Source organism: Chelon labrosus (assembly GCF_963514085.1).
Source record: "Chelon labrosus genome assembly, chromosome: 2".
Classification (NCBI taxonomy): Eukaryota; Metazoa; Chordata; class Actinopteri; order Mugiliformes; family Mugilidae; genus Chelon; species Chelon labrosus.
The window spans coordinates 20,490,262-20,513,177 of record NC_140338.1 but is presented as its reverse complement, the minus strand read 5'-3'; the positions used below and the strand labels follow the sequence as shown (position 1 = coordinate 20,513,177).

At 40.6% G+C, this 22,916-nt stretch overlaps 1 protein-coding gene across 1 annotated transcript in view; it reads left to right on the top strand.

The window, feature by feature from the left end:
- Positions 1-19,350: 19,350 nt before the first annotated feature.
- Positions 19,351-22,916, top strand: part of cdk2ap2 (cyclin dependent kinase 2 associated protein 2) — an 8,648-nt gene continuing 5,082 nt past the window's right edge. Inside the window, exons 1-2 of the mRNA XM_084565932.1 lie at positions 19,351-19,425; positions 22,634-22,789. Of these exons, the coding sequence (XP_084422058.1) occupies positions 22,735-22,789 (55 nt within the window). The 5' untranslated portion in view covers positions 19,351-19,425; positions 22,634-22,734. The remainder of the gene's footprint in view (positions 19,426-22,633; positions 22,790-22,916) is intronic.

Genomic DNA, 22,916 nt, shown 5'->3' with positions numbered 1-22,916 from the left:
ACCTTATTTATTTCATATTCTCACATGCTGAAACAATGAGGATTATGCAAGCTTGAATTTACACTTTAATCAAAAAATGAAAAAAAAAAAAGTGTCAAACTGAATGTACATCCAGAATATTTTTACATATATCTCAGGTACACTTTAACAAGTCTCTGCAGAGTGCAGAGAGTATCAAGAATACACAGAGAGGCACAGGATACAGCTCAGCAAATAAGAGCAATGAACTGAACTAATGAATGACCTCGACTCCTGGGAATAATGTGACCAGCATTTCAAGTTTTGCATATTATAGTTTTTCAAACTTTTTCCAGATTACTGCTGGCACTTTTTGTAAATATAACATAGATGTGCTTACTTTACAGTGGAGATTAAACTAAATTAACTGTATGAAAATAAATGCAAATATGTGCTGGTTATGTGAGCGTCTTTGTAATCCTTTTAAATACCATCTGTGTCATGTGCATACGTACAATGCGCATGTCACCGAGGCACAACTGGAAAAAGGAAAAGCGCTCATCAAATGAGCAATTTTGTGCCATGTTGTCATGACAGTGAAGAAAAATATTTTTCTGTGTGCATCACAAGTGCACAGTGTTACAAGTTTAAGGTTTTACTGTAATTGTGCGTTAGTGTTATGAAAGGGATTGTGTAGGAAACGTTAGTCTTTTTCTTAGGCAGCTCTACACAAAACATCACATTTACACATTCATGCAGTCAAAGCATGGGTGAAGATCAAACCAGCTGAAAAGACAATAGTTGCTTTTAGTGTTTTTGTGAAAAAAAAGTGTAGTAAAATGTGTGTACATATGCAATGTGCTGTGTAAAAGAAAAACTGTGTATAATGTGATTTTTCTTCTTACTAGTGAACTAATTGTTTGCTTTACTTGTAAAATAAAATCTTTGCAGCGTTAATGTGTTTGTTTTTTTAATGTAGTCTTATCTTTCTTGAGTGATGCTTCAGGAATACAACATTTTGCTGCCGTTTGTAAAATCATGCCTCTATGACACCCTTATGACAAAGAGGATTAAAAAATGATATGAAATAATTACAATTAAATTAGATTCCAAACATTCACTTTGAAAGTTCAGACTTTTTTTTCTTTTTAGCCGATACAATCAAATCCTCTCATAGGAACATTAACAATCGCTTTAATTATTAACACAAGGCAAATGGTGCTGAAGAAAAACTGAATGAGTGGCTCATCATTTTGAACACAATACGCCTTCAAAGACAGTGGAGACCGTGCAAGTATCAGTTTAATTAATATGCACTTGTGCATGCTGTGCAGCTGCAAGACAGCATAGCAAGAATTATTCTTCCTCCAAAATTTGTTCATTCAAATACCCTGAGGCTGTCGTCCCACGCAAGTTCAAACAGTGTAATTGTGGCTGCTCTGAAGGCTCACATTTCTATTGGAGGTATTCATTTTATTCAGGGCTTCAAGAAAATGAGCCCAGCATAGACAGGTGGGTCCAGTGGGTATCAGGATTGAGTGGCTGTTGGGAGAGTGCACTCTGATCTGATGGATCAAAACAGCACACAGCAGAGTGGCTATTATGGTACCAGACCCCCATATCTAATGTCTGTTCCAAAAACAATGGCTGTGGCTGTTTTACATCGGTCCCCGATGCTTCCACTGAATAAAGCCTCTAACAGGTTTGAGGAATGGACTGCTGCAACAACTTTTGTATTTATTTAAATGCCCAGGACAATCAGGATATTTGCAATTATTTGCATTTTTATTGTAGTTTTACAAACCTTGATTTAATATCTTCTGGATCTAATCTGGGTAAAACCAGGATACTTTGTCAACGTAATCATTTTCAGTTTTTAGTTTTTAGTTATTTTTTTTGTATTTTTGTATTTAATCAGAGACATTTTGTAAATGAGGATAATTTCTCAACGTGTGTGAACGTTTCTCCATCTTCAAATAGCCTATATTGTGTTGAAAGAAAATGTAAATGTACAAGTCTTCCACATGGGAATCTGTGCGAGGCTGACATGTTGAGTATAACCCTCATTCTGTATGAGATCATCTTACAAAACGTGCCTACCAGGCAGCTAATGACTATAAAATATAATTAGTGACAGTCGAGTGGACGTAGTGGAATAAAGAAAAGTTTGCTGCTGTCAAAATGACCTCAGGGTTTGTCTTCATTCAGAAAATACAGTGGACATGAAGTCTATACGCATGTGTTTAAACAGCAAAGATAAATCCAATCAGCACTTTTGTATCTTGATTAAAAAAGACAACGTGTGTAATGACACTAAAAAACTATTGAAACAACAACAACAAAATAAATTTGCTGCTCGTATTTGCAATAATGTTCCGTATCAACCCAACTGTGAGGGCATCTCTTGTGCACAGCTCTACCGTCGGATTTTCAGATTTTCCAATTTTCATTCATGTATGGGCTTGAGCTGAAGTCATTCTTGTTTTTATTTGAATGTGTTATGTGTTTTATGAAGACGTTTCACTCCTTCAGTTCTGTTTGAAGTGTAGAGTTTAGGTTTTTAATAGGAACATCTGTGCGTGATGCACACTTGAAACTCACATGACTAGAGTCTGTAAACAACCAGATATGCACCTATGAACAGAATATATATATGTATCTGCCACCAATGTCAGGGACTCAAGCTCTGCCCCTATCACAGATCTCGCCTTCTGTATCAGTTTGTCATGTATCACCCACCTAGACCAGACCAGACCAGGCACCCCCACCCCATAGCAATGACACTCCTTGATGGCAGCAGCCATCCCCAGCAGGATGCAGCCTGACACAGACACACACAAAAACAGTTTAGGAACAACTCAAAAAACATGATCTGGCCTCTAAATTCACTAGATCACAAACTGATCAAGTATCTGTGGGATGCACTGGAACAAGCCTGATCCACAGAGGCCCCTCCCCTCAACCCACAGGAGCCAAAGACCCCCCACTATCAACATTGTGTTAACAGACACCACAGGACACCCTCAGAAGGCCCATGTCTGTTCTCTGATGAGTCACAATTGTTCTGGAGGCACAAGGGAGACCTACACAATATTAGGAAGATGGTCATAATGTTATGCCTGACGGTGCGAGTAACAGCATTGACCCCACTCTATCCTACTGCGCTTTTGCTTGCTAACGTTTCAGGCAACATGATTTAAATGTGCACTGCTGTTTTAAAAGAACATGATTTGTGTCATGAAATGACCTTTTCTTCTTTCTGCTGTGAGCAACATGAGTCTCACTCTACGGCGTGTGTGAATGCACTTTACGACACACTGGGAACACAGCATTAAATCTGTTTGGGTTTGAACCTGTACCTTCTCTAAAACACAAACAAACTCACCTGCGTCGTTAACAGACCCCAGTCAAGTGAGCTCCAGATGTGCACCACCTACAGATGTTCCTAATGAAAACCTAGATTCTCCGCCACTCCTTTAGAATCCGATGAAGCCAATACGATGAGTAGGGAAATATTTTTAAGAAATCCTGAACAACTTGTTTGACCTAAGAGGGCTCCTGTCCACCATTCAGAATGTGAATCTGAAGATGACTGGAAGATGACTGTTGGCAACTGCAGGTGGGTGGCAGGGAATCGCACAACCACACAATGTGCTTCAAATTACTGCGCTGTTCCGTCACTGATGGAAGACCTTGAGCAAGAGTATAAATGTGGATTATGCTGCAGATGGCCTTTGAGCTGAAAGGACACCTTGAACCACCACGTCAACACAGAGCCATTTGTAAATGCCTTTGCTGGAAGAGATGCATGTTGATGGAGGTATGATGGGAAGGAAGTGCACTGTGTTCCCGTGAATCATGTTTCAGCTCACCTTGCAGGACATGTGGCAACATCAAACACGTCTGTTTTTTTGGTAATGGAGTGCTCCCATTACCTGTGTTTTCCATAATGTGACTCCCATAATCAGCTGCAATCTCTTTACTTTAGCTGTGACAAGCCTATCACGCCTCCCTGATTTCTTTCCTCAGAGTCCTGACCAGCAGTGATGGGAAATTAAGTGTGAAATTAATTTGTGGACGTACAGGAATACCCGGTTTTATTGGCAACTGGCTGAAAGTCATTTTTCAATTACACATTCATTTGTTTCCGAAAACTTCATTCTGCCCTTCTCGGGAATCACCTGTGCAAATTCAATTAATTCAAGTGTCTTATTTAATGTCAAAAATTTGATTGTGTGGGCGGCACAGTGGCGAGGTGGTTAGCACTGATGCCTCACAGCAAGAAGGTCACCGGTTCGAATCCATGGGCCGGCTGGCCTTTCTGTGTGGAGTTTGCATGTTCTCCCTGTGTCTGCGTGGGTTCTCTCCAGGTACTCCGGCTTCCTCCCTCCATCCAAAGACAGGCTCGTTAGGTTCATTGGTGATTCTAAGTTGGCCGTAGGTGTGCGTGTGAGTGTGAATGGTTGTCTGTCTCTGTGTGTGGCCCTGCGATGGACTGGCGACCTGTCCAGGGTGTACCCCTGCCTCTCGCCCGATGACAGCTGGGATAGGCTCCAGCAGACCCCCGTGACCCTTAACAGGGTATAGAAGATGAATGAATGAATGGATGAGAGGTAACGGGTATAGAAGATGAATGAATGAATGAAATTTGATTGCAACTCATAAACACAATCAAAATATTGATTAGCAGCAGCAGACGTGCTTGGCATTGACACTGACATTGGCTACTATTACATTTAAAATCAATGAAGACTGAGAAGCAACCATTCAAGGTTGTGAATATATACACTGACGTGTTGACACTTGACGTTGTGACTGTCACATCAGTACAGCTGTGGGGAGCCACGCCAGAGTGGAAGTGAATTGTGAATAGTGAAACTTCATTCTGTTGGTACAAAGTGATTTACTTACAAACAAAAACTGTGACATCACCACTATTTAACAAAAAAAGATGTACAAAAATTTAAATAAAATTAAACATTAACTGAAGACAATTAAACTCATTTGACCAATCCTAACTTGTGCACACAGCTACACTCTGACATCCGTTACCCCCAAGAGCAAAAAATGCCTCTTCTTGTATTGTCCCCTCAATCTGCAGCAACCAGTCTGGGCCTGAAACACAGATGAGACTCAGCGACCTTTCGATAAAACTCTATACTGTTTGACTTAAACGAGAAATGATGATGTAAATGAGCTGTAAATAGATATAATGCAAAACCCAAACAAACCCTTCCGTCTCCAAGCTACAGAACCCTGATGGAACTACTGTATACCTAAAACCAGTGGTGGGCCATCATGGCCAGCGAATCCTTCTCTGTTGGCCTAAACTTTATCAACATCACTGATACATTTAAATTTTTTTCCCATTAATCTTATTAAATTATTCCCAATAGCCTATTCTTTTCATTATATGGGTTGTCTGTCTCTCAGCTGCGGTGATTCCTGCCCTGTAACTTTGCATTAGCGCTTTTATCTAATCAGATTTCAGCCATCATGTGTTGCTGGAGTCAAAGAAATCTGCCAGGGACTTCACAATTAAAACTGTGGGTGGCTAAAGCTTGAAATACATTGTAATGACACTGTTCCATTCACCAATCACATTTCAGGTTCCTATTCTTAGGCCTTCTCTGTGGCCTACGCTAGCATCAGCATTTTCGGGTCCTCCAATTGGAGGGTCAGAGAGCCGCTCCGTTTAAGCCAAGCTAGCGGTTCATGTTCATCTGTTGGGAGCTGCACAACTTCGGCACTGCTTGAGCAGCTGATCCACACAAACATCTGAGTTATTTCCTAGTATATACAGCCAATGGTTATCCAGATCCTGGCGGAAAAAATACGACGGGCTGGGGGTGAATGGGGAGGTCAGTCAGAGAGTCTATTGAACAAGAACAGCACGAAGTTGCTCATTAAAAACTACAACGACAGAAAAAATGGAACGTGAACTGTTCAATTTGGAGTCTATGAACCTAATTCAAAATTAAAAAATGTTAACTCTGAACTTGAACTAGTTCACTTTTATCTGTGCAAACTGAACTTTGAACTAGTTCTTGTTTAGTTTACACAACACTGATGTAGACATATGCCGTGCTTCGAACCCATGAATGATGAAAAAATGGATCTGAACTATATTATAAAAGAACCACAATGGAGCTGTAGGTCTGACAGTTCGTATTTGGTGTCATGTTCTTTGCAGCAGGCGGGGGCAAATTACTGACAAAATAAATCCTATCCTAGGTTTATGTATTCAAGGTTCTCCTTTTGACACGAATTAAAACCAACTTCCGTATTCAGTGGCAGCAATTAGAGTTGACTCTGATAATTATATACTTTTTAAACCTGGTCAGGGGGTTCAGGTTATTCCAAACTAAATTGTCATGAATGAACCACTGGTATGCTTCAGTGCTGTTTTTTTTTTTTTTGTCATCTCACTCTCATCCTTTTATAATGACTCTGATGTGACTGTTTGACAAAGGACTGCATACCATCTCACACCTATTACGTGACAGAAAAGGTGACAAGCAGTAATAGTGTCAGTTGTTGGGGAAAAGGGCGTGAGGGCCACCAGCTCTGGAAAGTGGTTTGCAGCCTCTTATAATGAGAGATCGTATGCTTGCATATATCTGTCAGAGTTGTAACAGTTTTGGTTTGACACTAGACAGCGGGTTGTGCTTCTTTATGCCAATCAGGATTTGATGAGGAGAGTTTGAGCGCTGTTTGGTCCCTGTCAATCAAATCCAGTCAAACCACCAACACAGACCAAACCCCACTCATCTGAGTCAGTGAAGGTGATTTCACTCCAGCTTCTACAATCAGCCGGCATATGTATGTCATTATGCTCACTGACAGCTCCTTGCTGCTGCTGCTTCTTCTGCTCTTTTGGCAGGGAGAAGACTGACATTTTCATTTGGTGATCAGATTGGCTGAAAAAGAAACTCCAGCTGAAGTCCAAGATACATAAAACAAGGTGGGCAAAGCACAATCTTTTGTTCGAATTTGTACATTGGCAGTTTCTTAACTCCAACTGCCTGTCAACAGTGATTAATATAAATGTTTGAAGCAATCTCTTGAATTTTTGATGATTTTATGTATTTATTTTTTACGAAGGCTTTTATGAGGCCGATTTATCTGCTTTGTCTCTGAAGTGCATCCACGCCTAACTCCGTATTTCAGCAGGGCTGCGCCTTATCGGCTGTTTACAGTGTGCCAGACGTACCAGTGTGTTTCAGAGACAAGCACAATGATGAACAATTTAAATGTTAAGCCAAGAGAGCAGATAGATATACTCTGCGTCTCTGTCTTCTTTTCATCACACACGATCTAAGAAGAGCAACAACGTAGCTGTTGCTTTGTTATTGTTTGGCTATTTGAAGACACACACAGTAATTTTCATTATGTCCCTTCTGGCTGTAAAGGTATTGACTTAAATATCCAAAAAGCGTTTAAAAAACAACAACTGGATTTGTAGAGTTTGTCTTAGTTTTTTTCAAAAAACTCCAGTTGCCGCAGAAAAAAGTGAAACTGTGTCCGGTGGAAAGTGTACCTGTTTTCAGGATATGAATACACATATCAATACAGAGTTAAATTTTTTGCGAATCACAAAGTGGTGATTAACAGCCGCACACCAAGGCTGTAAAAACCTATATATTTATCTTCTACATCCTAAACCTTGTATATTTGCAAGCATTTTTTTCTCTTATATGCATGTATGGCCTAGTTTCTGGCCCTAAATGCATAAGAGCCCTAGTTCTGTGCAAAAAAATAATCATTATATTTTCATAATTTATGGGTGGCAGAAGGTTGATTAGGTTGAGAAAAGGTGTTCCATTCCCAGTATGCTTCTCTTCCAGACCTTATCACCTTTCCATTGGTCACGATCCTTTTTTTCACCACCCCTAACCCAAACTTGGGCTCCTCAGAGCTCAATATGTAGCTCCTTACAGGTCAAGGAAAGTACATTATGTTACATGGGAAACTGCAAGCTGATTTTAGTCTTTATCACATAGACCAGGGGTTGTCAAACTCATTTCACATACAGCTCAATCTGGTTTCAAGGGGGCCGGAACAGTTACATAATAGCATAATGACCTATCCTTTTACTAAACATTTTATGAACGACCTGAAGTTTCTTAAGAAAAATAAGTGCGATTGCAGCGCGTTGCTGTCATCTACAGTTTAGTTCTGGGTCTCAGTATTGTGTTGTCTGCAACTCTTACTAAAACTGTGCGACCCCAAGTGTGAAAAATAGGAAGAGTAGTTCCTTTTATTGAAAAATTGTAGTCCTATATGTAATTTTCACACACAAATGCTGCAGGCCTGATTGGACCCTCTGGCGGGCCGGTTTTGGCTCGTGGGTCGTATGTTTGACACCTCTGACATAGACTGTATGTGAAAGAAGAACAGTGTTATCCACTGGTTTTGAAGCCTTGAGTTTGTCACAGAAAACAATCTCTCTCTGAGTGTGGAGAAGACAAAAGAGACTGTCGTGGACTTCAGGAGAGTGCACATCCAGCATGCTCCTCTGACCATCAACGGTGCTGCTGTGGAGAGGGTGAGCAGGACCAAGTTTTCGGGTGTGCACATCACAGAGGACCTATCCTGGACTACCAACACAGCATCACTGGCAAAGAAGGCTCAACAGCACCTCTACTTCCTCCGCAAACTCAGGAAAGCTATTTGGCCATAAGTGACTTGATGGGTGGACCTAACTGAGAACCTGAGGACAATATGTCAGTCACTCCAGACCTGTCAGGTAAGCCAACCATGCCCCAAAAATTGCCTTTTAACATGGTCACTTTTGGAGCCAGCATCAAGTTGAGTAAAATTTTATTTTTATTGGTGCTCATCATAGGCTGGACATGGAGGCATAACCCACAGGTTTGCTGAGGAGCTGTTCTGAAGCTCGCTGTGGTGACCTTGGCTGCCACCACTCAACATTTTTTAACCCAAAATGTAAACTGTAAACATGCTTATTTTATGTTGCTGTCCCTCACTGGACGAGTTTTCCTTCTACTTTTGTGTTTTCTTTTTCTCTTGTCCTGTGTACTTATCTCTCATCTCCAAAATTAAAGAGACTTCCCACCACACAAACTGGAACCACAACTGAGATAGATCACCAGTTTGGACTTATGAAAGCTGTGGGTAGAAAATCCAGTATAATATTGATGTGACAATAATACAGTCCTAGATGTATGGACAATTGCAACTGAACAGAGTCAATCTTACCTGCAAACAAGTAAAAGATTTTTATCTATCCGCTGCCTGTCAAAAACAACAATAACCTTAAATCAAATCAACACAGTTGATGTGTTTGCATGCCATTTAGTTTTTAATCCAATCACATCAAGACCACAACTTAATGTCTTAAATATTTAACTATATTAACTTTATTTTTTTTAATGAGTAATTACATCTCATTATCTTAAGGACGCAAATAATTGTGTTCCCATAATTTACTCGTTATCATGACAAGAAAGAAACCCTGAGATAACAATTTAATTACCTCATGGGTTTAAGATAACGTCTTTTTAAAAGGTTACATAGCGTCCCATGACATGGATTGAATCACAGATTAAGTGCAGAGCAACCAGATGTTCACCGACAATGAACATGCAACAACAACGGCAATGGTCGCAGTTGAACACTGGTGGCATGAGGTTTGGGTTGTGACCGAAACACTAGGGAAGGAAAACACAACAGCAGTGATAAGAAACCTAAGGTATAATTTGACTTTAAGTTAATACCAAAACATCAGTCTTTCAGTTAATTATATTAACCATGATTGTGCAGTTAAAAGTATTGAATGAATTGTCTTATGGGCATAATCAGACCTGCCAAATTGACGTTTTGTTTCTTTGCAGCACAGGCTTTCAGCAAGGTTCACTTCCATGTGTATATCCAATTCATCAATATCAGCTGAGAGACAACTATTGACAGAGCACACAATCATAGGAAAACAGAAAAACTAATTCAATACTGAGTCTAAGTGGGTGGTACGTGTCTAAGTAACATCCACAATGCCAGGTCCAAAAGTTTCCCAGCAGAACACTGAATTGTCACAAGATGGTCAACGAATCCTTCCTGTAGTTTTGCACTAATTTAACAGCTTTTATTACGGATATATTTACATAAGACCCAGCTGTCCCTGACAGGGCTAGTGTTACACAAACACGGACAGAGCACTTAAGAATGCCTTACTATGTTGACCTCTAAATACGGGTAGGACATAGCAAAGGTGTTAGTATATGAATCAGAACTCCACACTCTGTACTGCAGGTTATTGCTGGAACGAAAAACTGCACCCATCAACTACTGCTTGAAAACAATAATACGTTTGCACTGGGCATTCTTGTTGAAATTAAGCTGCTTAAAATCTTTGAGGTTTTTAGTGGCCAATGCTGACTGTCTATTATTTATTTTGATGTACTTTTTGGCAAGAATGAAATAATTCACTTGTCTTTAGTATTGATCATTTTATTCTCGTACTGATCACCCTCCAAGACTTTCAAAGTAATTCACACATTGGCTCCCTCTCATTTGTTTTATTATTATTATTATTATTGGAGAAATTATGCATTTGATTTCATACCAGAAAGTATGAATATGAATATTGAACTCACTGTATGACGTGCTAATTGTGAAACTTCCTGTCATTTTTAAACCAAAGCCAGTGGCACTGCTGTTTTTATCCTTGCTTTCAGTCTAGTTCATTGAATTATTTATCTTGTTTTCTATCATGCTCTGACTGGACCTCAGTACTTGGTTTTGTTCTCTTTCATGTAGCTCTTGTTTTGAAATGACAATAAAACACCTTGAAACCAATAGAACAGGCTTAGGGTTTCAAATAGTACTATAGTTAAAGAATTAAGGATATAAGAATCCTTTCCTGTAGCGTCAGCTCCCAGTGTTTTGTGTTTGGGAGGCAGACTCTATGATAAAGCTTGGCTCAGGTGACAATGAACTATCTCTTTGTTATGCTGCTATGTATCTAGGCTGCTGAAGGACTTTCCATGATGACTTAACTCTTTCTCTCTCTTCTCCTCACCTCCCTCTTTTTCTATCTTTTCTACCAAACGGCTACAAGTAGACGTTCCCCTGAATGAGTGGACAAGAAAAACTCTCTGCTCTGTGAGTTTCAAGCTCAGGGTTCTAAAAAATGTCTTGAGACACATTTTTGTTATCTCACACAACTCATATTGAGTATATTTATAAAAACAGCAAATTCAGCATGATTAAGAAACCCAGATTGTAAATAGACATGAATGTATACCGTACTTTCAATATAAATGTGAGTGACACTTATTTGTATATGATAGAATATCATATACAGCATTTGTGTGGATGACGCCATCATCTACCTCCTGGAAAGAGCTTCCTCTCACCTGGAGAAGGCTTTCCTGGATTTCTCTGGTGCTTTCAGCACCATCCAGCCTGCCATAGGGACAAGCCAGTGCACACAGGAGTGGACCACCACCTCACATCCTAGATATCGGACTAACAGATCACAATATGTGAGGACGCGGGACTGTGCGTCTGATGTGGTCGTCTGCAGCACAGGAGCCCCTCAGGGAACTGTCCTGTCTCCCTTCCTCTTCTCCCTGTACACAGCTGACTTCAGACACCTTTCATCATCTGCAGAAATTCTCTGATGACACTGCAGTCGTTGGCCTCATCCAGGGTGGGGAAGATGGAAAATATAGAGGGCCGATCCGAGGCTTTGTAGTCTGGTGCCGGGAAAACTGCCTCCAGCTGGATGTGAGAAAAACCAATGAGACGATGGTGGATTTCTGCAGGCACAAAAACACACCACATAGACAGGTGAACATCCAGGCAATGGACATACAGTAGATGTAGTGGATTCTTATAAGTATCTGGGCATTCATCTGAACAAAAAACTGGACTGGACTGATCACACTCGGGCACTTTATAAGCAAGGCCAGAGCAGACTCTACTTGCCCTCTACTAGGTCCTTCTGTGACTCTGTGGTGGCATCAGCTACACATTAGAGTGGTCTACTGGGGCAGCAGCATCTCAGCGGCAAACACAAAAAGACTAAATAGACTTGTGAAGAAGGCTGGCTCTGTTCTGGACTGCCCTCTTGAGCCTGTGGAGGTGGTGGGTGATTGGAGGATAAAAGCAAAGCTGTCATCGCTGATAGACAAACCAGTCCCCACCCGTTCCATGGCGCTGTAACAGCACTGGGCAGCACCTTCAGCTGCCGACTGCTTCACGCTGCGTGAAAGAGTGTTGCCGCAGGTCCTTCCTTCCAGCTGTTGTGAGGCTGTACAACCAAGTCTGCTCCCAGTGGACTACAAATATATAACTACAGTTTTATATAAATTGTTATTTTTGTATTTATTTAATGTTTTACTTTTCTTTGTCTTGTGCACTATCCTTAAAACTATGCTGCTGTCACATGGCAAATTAAAGGATTATCTTATCTTATCTTATCTTATCTTATCTTAACACTCTCCTGTAGCTTATCTCCATGGTAACAATGTGTATGAGACGTTGTTAGACAGAAATCAGATAAATTATACCACTCACTAAACAAAGCAAGAGATTGACAATTTAACACTGTGTTTATGTATTCACGGAGTTCAATACATGTACTCCACAGGGGGAAAAGACTTGTTGGCATGTAGCGCTGCAGTCTCTTGCTGGCAACAGATTGCTTGAGTAAGACTTCCCTTTGATGTCAAATATTGAGACTATAACTGCTGACTGCATTTTAAGCACAGAAAGAGATGCCATTAAGGCACAAAGTAGAGCGCTGTAAGTCTGTGAAGGTTCTCAGTCATCCAGGTCATGGTATGTCCAAAAAAGTTGCCTTTTTTGAACCTTTTTTGGATAGAGCACTGTAAGAGTTTTTATTATCAATAGCCAGCTGGGGTTTTTTTTGGTCCTGAAAAATATTTACATTCCCACCAGGGGATCTCTTTGCCTGTGCATAATCTTTATTCATAAAAATCAAATGCAAGCACTTCTCAACATATTCCTCACATGACTGTTTGTCCAAATGTGTTGGGTTTTTCCCAAGATGCATCAATTAATCCATTAGAAACACAGTATACACAATCCAAACACAATACATACACGTGCATGCAATGCAAACATTAATTATTGAAAGTCACGCCTCAGATGAGAATCATGCCTTGAGTCAATGCATATTAATTATTCGTTGTACATCTCTTCATGGGCCATTAAAGGGAACAGACGATTTTGCATGTACAGAGAAACATTCATTTAGCAAACTAATTTAATACAGCAATCAACCTGTTGAGTACTGCAATGTTATTTTTAACCATTTTTGTTTTGCTGTGACCCTCAAGTTTATTCAGTAAGAGCTTCAGAAATGTAAGGCCAAAATGGACAACCTTGTTCTGTGTAGATAAGAGTATTCTTAAATAATAAACAATAACTCACTTTGTGCTAACCACCAGGCAAGGCGAAGGAGAATTTAAAGAAGTCTGGCAGAAACTGACATTTTTGCCTCTGCCTGCTCAGAACTGCAAATTAGAGTTAATGACAGCCTTGTGACGATGAATCACCAAATACTTATGTTAATAAAGCTGCTCTAAAAACGATCAACTGTACCAAAATTGGATGAAGCACAAAAAACACCACATCCATTTTAATCACAGTTCATTCATCTTCTATACCCGCTTATTCCAGTTAAGTGTTGCGGTGGTCTGCTGGAGCCTATCCCAGCTGTCATCGGGCGAGAGGCAGGGGTACACCCTGGACAGGTCTCCAGTCTATCACAGGGCTAACACAGAGAGACAGACAACCATTCACACTCACATTCACACCTACGGCCAATTTAGAATCACCAATTGAGCATGTCTTTGGATGGTGGGAGGAAGCCGGAGTATCCGGAGAGAACCCACGCAGACACAGGGAGAACATGCAAACTCCACACAGCCGGCTGGGCCTTTCTGTGTGAAGAACCGGTGACCGTCTCGCTGTGAGGCATCAGTGCTAACCACCTCGCTACTGTGCTGCCCATCACAGTTATTTTTAAAGGGGAAATTGGTTCCAGTGGTTTTACAACAGATAAGTGCTGACCTCCAGGTGGAAGGGGTTTGGTAGCATCAGCCAGTTAGATGATGGTCATAATACACCAACAAGGCCTGAAAACTCCACCTGTAGTGGTGGAAAGTACAGCTGGGTGCATCTACTCAAGTACTTTGCAGTCTTACAGCTCGGAGGTACTACTTATTTCCTTAAATTACTTCAGACGTCTTCTTGAGTACCTTACAGTGAAAATTAATGCATTTATTTCACCACCTTTGTTCCTTGTGGTTTCATGTTCCCTCCAAAAAGAAGATAGAGAGACGAGAGCGAAGTCCATAATGATTCTAAATTTGTACATGGGATCGTTTCTTCCATTGGTCTTTTCCTAACACTTGAGATTTATCTTAAGGTCTCTTAGGAGAAAGCCTGACCACCTGTAACCAACACTAACTGCAGCTACAAGAGCAGCACTATTAACAATCTTATAATGTCTTATAATTATAACCCCAACTCCCAGTTTTTTTACTGAAGTAAAAGATGTGAGTTCTTCTTTTACCACTGTAGTTAAAAGGAAGACAGTTTTATGTATTGAAGTGTTTAGGGCATGTTTTTTTTTATTTATTTTTTTATTAAAAGAAAATGCTTTAATCCTCTTTGAATCAAATGTTCAGTTCTAAGTAATAGTTGATTACCTATGGTTCATCCTCTGGCTGCGATATTTGAAACTATTATTTACACACAGCCACCAAATACATTTGAGCTACATTTAGAGTATATTTAAAATAAAATCTGTCAGCCATGGCAGCCCTATCAGAAAACGAACAGGAATGATAACTCTTCTCTCTGGAGAATGTTCAACCTTTAAACCCTGCAACAAGACATTTTGAATTGGATTCTTGGCTCACAATGGATTACTGGAAATATGCATTCAGCAGCAAATACATTTGAAGAAAACTGAACCAGGTTTACTGTATGTGTCGGTAAACTGTTCAGTAAAAATGTCTGAAAACACTTTAAACTTTGTAATGTTTGTTCAGTGGCATCACTTGGCTCAGGTTGTGGTCTGTGTTTAATACGGGAACACACATTCAGATAAATACATGATATATAACAAAAAACTAAAATAAACAATACAAATAAATAGGAAAACAAATCTATATGCACAGTATTTACAAGAATCATAAAATAATTGAATATTAAAAATTAAAATGCAATGAAATAAATTCACAACCAACAACCATGTGAAAATGTGCAGTAACAATAAGTCCAGTCCAGTGTACTCTCTCACACACAGATGAGTTGTATGATGGTTGTTGTTGATGGCTTGAGGCAGGAAAGATTTCCTGTAGCGCTCCTTGAGACAACAAAGTTGTCTGAGCCTTCTGGAGAAGGCGCTCCGCTGTCTGTCTATTGTGAGGTGGAGAGGGTGGGTCAGGGTTATCCATGATTAATAACAGTTTGTTCAGTGTCCTTCTGTCCACCACCACTTCAAATGTCTCCTGTATGCAGCCAATGTCAGAGCCAGCCTTCCTGATCAGCTTATTCAGTCTGTTGGTGTCACTGGCTGCAATACTGTTCCCCCAGCAGACCACAGCAGAGAAAAGCCTACTGGCCACAAAAGACAGACAAAAGATTTCCTGCATCTTGCTGCACACGTTGATGGACCTCGGCTTCCTCTGGAAATAGAGTCTGCTGCACCCCCTCTTGTACACAGATGAGCTGTTAGTCCTCCAGGTCAGTCTGTTGTCGATGGTCACTCCCAGGTATTTGTAATCCTCCACCACCTCCACATCCCTACCAAGGATGCTGAGGGGCAGCAAAGCTTTTTCCCTTCCTCCTGAAATCAATCACCATCTCTTTGGTCTTGTCCATGTTAAGTAGCAGGTGATTCCTTCCACCCCACTCCACAAATCTGTCCACCAGCCTTTTATACTCCTCCTCCTCCTCCTGTCCACCACCACTTATACTGCAGAGTCATCAGAAAATTTCTGTAAGTGACATAACTCTGAGTTATGCTGAAAGTCAGTGGTGTATAAGGTGAACAGGAATGGAGAAAGCACAGCGCCCTGTGGAGCTCCCACACCACTCACACCACATCAGACAGAACACGACTCATTTGAGACAGGTGTTTAAAGTGACTGAGTTACAAACATGTGAATGAAAGTGCTATATTGTTCTTACCCAACCAAGACACTGTCCTTCACAGGACAGGCAGTTACAGAAGATGAATGAATGAACCAAGACACTGTTGCTACCTAAACCTAACCAGTCTGGAAATTCTGCATGGCAGCCATCCACTCCGACCACTTCCCTGTGACTCTGGTGTATTAAATGTCGCAGTTCATTTAATGAAAAACATGTCCTCTGACCACAATCAATGCAGCAGTTGCCTTTGTCACCGCGACACAAATGGGAGCAGTCTAGTAATTAATCATTTATTTCCATTTAACTTTGTCAATGTTATGCAACCACTCTGTACTCTGAAGAAATATTGCTTTCCCTCCGTTTCAGCTCTTCCCGAGACAAAAGAAAACAGAAAAAAACATCTATTAACCTATCAATATTTTAGCCGGTGGCTGTGGCTTATATTGATTTCACTTACTTTCCAATATTTTCTTTTTCTATCTGAAGTTTTTTTTTTTTTTTTTTTTTAAAAACCCTGCAGCAGGCCTTTGTCTTGCCTTTTACATTCTTATGTCTGCCTGCATTGTTTAAATCATTCTACAGTAAGTTGTCTTCTTGACTGACATTCAGTTCTTCTTAAGATTGAGCTTATTCTATAGCTTCATACTTATTCTTCTCTTTTGTTGCAGAGGAACACACTCAGCCATGGCACCAAGACTTTCTGTTGTTTCCCTCAGATCAAGTGTCAGCTTCAATGGTTAGAAATGTCTCAGATTGCAGCCCTGCCGAGAACACAGCCTCAGCTCCTCAGTCACGTAGACCCACGTCTAACTACCGTTGCTACCCTCATCTCTTTGTTTGTGGCATGCTAACTCCCCGGGTGAGAGTCCTCTGAACTGTCTTACTGAATTAGCTATTAACCTTGCAAGTGATAAATCATTCTTAAGTGGCAGAGTGCCTATTTCGGTCCAAAACTATTCATAGACTGAGCTCACGGTATAAGGTTACTGGGAACTAAACTATTGTTTTGGTTATGGTAAAATCAACAAATATTTCCAGAAACGATATTGGCATCATCGTGCTTAAAAACACACACAACTCAACCTGGAAAGCTGGATTCAGTGAGTATAGTTCCATCCCTTACATACTCTGTGAACAGCTTGTCTGGGTTTCTAAGAACTCATTCAGTTCTTATACACCTCTTTATACAGTATTTCCAATATACTGGCAATTAAGACACTTGAAGTTATTCTTTGCTTTGCTGACATTGTGACCTCGGAAGGGAGAGTCCTTCTAGGAGCAAATTCATAACATTGCTCAGTGCATAGATCAGTTGCAGTGCCATGACCTCGCCTACAAATGGAAAACTTCTTTCATCACGGCTAATCCAGGGAATAAGACTAGATGATTCTCCCATTTGTTGCATTATGGGACTGAGTTAAGGAAGCTCATTTGCTGTACAGCGTGCTACTCTTAGAGGTCAACAAAGGAACATCCTGCTCTCTACTTTTCTTTTCACATGCTCACATGCTCTTTCAGCCAAAAAAAAAAAAAATCACATTACAATTGCATTACATTTCCTTTCTACCACACATTTAGCATCGAATGTTCTTGCAGTAAACTCAGTCCAAAAATCTGTGATGAATAATGTCTGTTTCCCTTGCTGCAACAAGGAAAATAACCAAAACAGCAATAACGAATATGTGAATAATCAACCATCACAGTCATGATGAAAACCAAAGGTTCTGATGCAGTGGTGTGAATGGTTTTTCTGTACTGCCGTTCAGAGGGGTGAAATGTGACAGGGTGACTGAGGAAAAGGTGATGCTATACAATAATGTGGTGATCCTGTCTTATAGTGAAAATAAACATTAACTTAAAATACCTATCTGGTATAAGCTGGTATGATAATATGCATTTTCAAAAATAAACACAGAATATAGTTTGCGTTTCTTTTTAAAATGGCCAGCAGATGTTGTTAAGAAAAATGGAGGGAAGATCCCTTTTGACTTCACAAAGGAAAACATACCACCAGTAACTCTGTGAAGGTTCTTAATGACTGGTGGAGAGTTCAGCAGTCCACCTACACCTGAAGGACAAGAGACACTCTTTGAGGAAAACAAGACAAAGAGTGTCCCTTGTCCTTCAGGTGACACTCTTGAGGACAAGACACATAAGAACTAAAGACGGCACGTTGGATGAGTGGTGAAACATCTCCAGAAAAACTCAAACAAGTTCACTTGCCTTTCTTTTAGCTTTGTTTTCGGAGGTTAACCCTCCTATTAACTTTGGGGTCAATTTGACTCCATTCATTGTTTAATGTATGATTTTTGCTTCCTATTTAATGACTTTTCCTAATTCAGTGGGAGCACTGATATGGACACTGGCATAATAACATAATATATGTTATTATTCTTGATAATAGAAATTATATAAAGTTACTTAGCATATCTATTGCCAATTTAAGGTCAGTCAGTGAGATTTTATGGTGATCTGCATATTTCTCAATAGTTATGTAACAGGTATTCTGGATGTATAGGGGGGGGGGGGGGGGGGGGGTGAGGGGGGTTTGTTTTATTTAAGTTATGTAGGTAGTCAACAAACAAACATAAAGTACCTGACACATAAACTTGGGAAAATAATTTTATCTGGAGGTCTGCAGGGGAGGCACCATCATGAAACGTAATAATGATAATATTAGGCTTGTGTATCCTTTTATCATATAAATCCTGACGTACCATGGTCTAGGTAATGTGTTTTATGTCTTTGTGTAACATATTTATTCTTGTTTATCTGAGATTAAATCTCTCTGGCTTTCTCTCTCTCTCACACATAACCAGTTAGTGTGGAAGCAGTCAGTTAAATTGTGAATTTAACTCGGTTCACATTTGTAAATCAGACTCTAAGAAAGTCAGTGCGTCACCCTGACAGAACACACGCTATAACTATTTATAAACTTTTCTCTTCGGTTATTATACGCAGGGGTCTGGAGCCTGTCGCAGCTGTCATCGGGCGAGAGGCGGGCTAAATATTATATATAATAAATATCAAGCATTTATTTATTTATTTATTTATTTATTTATTCAGCGTAATGGGTTTTGTGAAAGTATTTTAGCTCATGACGTTGGTGCTGTAGTGATTCCTCATGATGACGGAAACCTTTGGAAAGACGTCATAGGTTACTCCGTCAACCAATCATATCGCTCTAAAGGTAAAAAAAAAAAAAAAAAAAAAGCAATAGTACACTACGCTCCTGTTCTGCGCAGACTCGCGCACAGAGGAAGAGCCAGTGCTCTCGTCCCACAGAAGATTTCACGTCTCCTTAAAAAGGTAATAAAAAAAGCGACTAATTTGAATTATTTGTGGTCCTTTCGGTGGTTACAAGTCTAGGTAACACGTCCATCATCCTCGGTCATTGTGTAGAATGTCGACGCGCGGTCGCGAGGATTTTTCTGCGTTCTACTTCTGTTGTTATGCTAACCGGCAAAAGCTAGCTAGCGTGGCTACCGTTACCAAGTAGTAGTTAGCTCGGCACCTTCCTCTAAAAGCTAACGTCAGCTTTCGTTTCATTCAGTACATCTGGCTGCGCTCGCGTTGATTTAAACGATTATGTTCGGACATCCCTTGACCTGAAAGGCTTATTGAGACCTGGGACAAGAAACAGACGAGTAAAACCCACATATCCAACATGTGATCAGATTTGAATGGCAAATAAAAACCGTCTTTATAAACCGACGGACTGCAATGGTTATCGTTGGTAAACATTTGTTTAGACGTATATACATATACTTTATAGCCATATGTATACACTGAGTCAAGGCAAAGTGGTTTACATAATGCACACAATCAGCATTGATTACACCATTAAATGTTCACACAAATTTAATGTACAAAGCGTTTGAAGGAAATGGTGAAACAAGGAAATGATGTCACGTGACAAACTATAATGTACTCTAGTTGAAATGAAAATGAAAACCTGCACTACATCCCCCTTGAAGGATGTAGGTCGTGGTGCTGTTAAACTGTTTAAAGTGTTTGTTATTTATCCATGTTAGTACAAAGATGTGTTGGTACAGTTCAACGCAATTCAATAACACAACAAACCACAGCCTCCAAAGATGAAAACACAGCTGAATCAACAGTTCTTCTCAGTTAACACATGCTGAATACTGTAACCTTCATGAAACTAAGGTTTGGTGCGTGAGTGTTTTATTAGATAGATAGATAGTTTCTTTATTAATCCCAAACTGGGAAATTTCACTGTTGCAGCAGCAATGTACAGGCGCTCGACACATAAAACACATAAAATATAACAAAAAGATAAAATCAACAGTAAAAAATAGAGAACTAAAAAAAACTAAAATCTATACAAATCTGATATTTACAAGTGAATATTTAAAAATTAAATTAAATTGCAATGAAATGTAAAGCATTTACAACCAGTAACCAAACAACCATGTGCAAATGTGCAAGAAAAACAGAAGTCCAGAGAGTCATCTGTCACACACAGGTGAGGAGTTGTACAGACTGACCTGTAGCGTTCTTTGAGAAGGTGCTCCGTTGTCTGTGTGTTGTGTGGTGGAGGGGGTGGGTCAGGGTTATCCATGATTGATAACACTTTGTTCAGAGTCCTCTTCTCCACCACTGATTCAGATGTTTCCTGTCTGCAGCCAATGATATAGCCGGCCTTCCTGATCAGTTTGTTCAGTCTGTATGTGACACGACTCTGAGTTGTGCTGGAAGTCAGTGGTGTATAAGGTGAACAGGAAGCCCTGTGGGGCTCCCACACCACTCGCCACCACATCAGACAGGACATGGCCCAAACGCACGAGCTGTGGCCTGTCAGTCAGGTAGTCAGTGATCCAGGAGACAGTGGACGCACCAACACCCATCGACCGCAGCCTGTCACCCAGCAACAAAGGCTGTACGGTGTTGAAGGCACTGGAGAAATCAAAGAATGTGATTCTCACTGAGCCTCCGCCACCATCCAGGTGTGAGTGAGGGAGCTGCAGAAGATAGATGAGACAGCATCATCCACCCCCAGACACGGCTGGTAGGCAAACTGTAGGGGGTCTAATGCACTCGTTTTCACTAGTTTACATAACGAACTGGCAAGTTTGTCAAATAATAGTTGGTTTATGCTTCTGCGTCAATTTGACACCATAGCTAGGGCGACGGCGCAGACCCTAATGCTGTAGCATTATAACTACGTGACGCAGACCGCAAGAGCTGTTATTGGTCCACTTGGTAGTCGTGTGTTTCCACTTTAGTATTTCCGGCTGCTTCTCCATCTCCGCAATTTTCGAATCGATTGTTTTGGATCGAGGGCAGCCCGGTGGTGTGGTGGTTAACACCGATGCCTCACAGCAAGAAGCTTCTGGCTCTCTCTGTGTGGAGTTTGCATGTTCTCCCGGTGCCTGCGTGGTTCTCTCCGGGTACTCCCACTGTCCAAAGAGTGGGAGTGTTAGCCCTGCGACAGACTGGGGACCTGTCCAGGGTGTACCTCGTCTCTTGACCAATGACAGCTGGGATAGGCTCTCGCCCCACTGGATGGGATAGCATGTCGCTGCAGGATGCTGTGGTGCAGAAAATGAATGAATGAATGTTTTGGATCAATAAAGATGGAACACCTCAAGGAAAGGTTAAATGAGGAGGTACCGATATACAAACACTCGTATGACTCATTTCAAAATTTCAGCGAAAGTTTCAGCCGCCATTGTTGAACGTGAAGCAGGAAGTAGAAACAAATATTAACCCGACTAGCAAAAAAAAAAAGGCGTGACCCAGACTGTCAAGCACACAAGTATAAATAGCTTTCACCCACGTAGGCTACGCACATAGGTTACAGCGTCTAGTCCTGCAGATGCATAAACCACAAGTAAATGCACTGGTCTGGTTTAAAGCTTACATAGTGTAACTTATACACAAATGTAATGTGTGGAGCGCTTTATAAATAAGCATTAAGGTAGAGCAGGGTAATAAGTTTTATATGGGATTTAAGTTCCCTTTCCTTTTCATGAAACGAATCTAGCAAAACTATATAACCGAAAGCTATAAACAACTCTTAAGTTGACATAATCCGTTCTGATTAACTTTTTGCAGCTGCTGTTCCACAGTCTGAAGGTTTAATGTAGACCTGACTGCACTATGAACAGCAGCAAATACAAAGCATCTCTCACTTCAAGCCTCAAATCTTTTCCAATCTTTTGGTCAAATGTTAAAATTGAACTGTGTTGTCACCCTTCTAAGGTCGCCTGTCGTTTCTATCATCTCCGTTCTGTTATGAAAGCACAAAAATAACGCAGAACTTCAATAAGAGTCGGAAACACTGAAGATGTTTAATGAATTTCAAGCGGGCTCCACCCACAGATGTTCCTACTGAAATGTTGTTTCGTAAAAGTCGTTTAGAACTAAAGAAGATACCTGGATTATGATGAAATAGCTTCAAGAAAACTTACACAGGTGCAGTTGCACTTCTGTTAGTTATATAACCTGATATTGATCTAATGCCTCTGTTTGTTCGTTCTCCTTGGATCAGCTCTTAGGAGCTCATCATCAACAGTAAAGCTGTATAAGCATCGGGTTGACGTGACCGAAGGAAGCGGCGTGTCGTACGGGGAGCTGCCTGCTGAAATCGCCATGAGTTATAAACCCATTGCTCCTGCGCCGTCGGGCTCCAATCACACTCCGCCAGGTACTCTTAAGAACACACCATGTTAATGCCGGCCTGCTGGCAGCCTGACTCTGTGTGAAGTATTAAAATCAATTTATACAGGAGGGCCATGGAAACTTAAGGAAGTGTTAGAGTACAAATCACCATA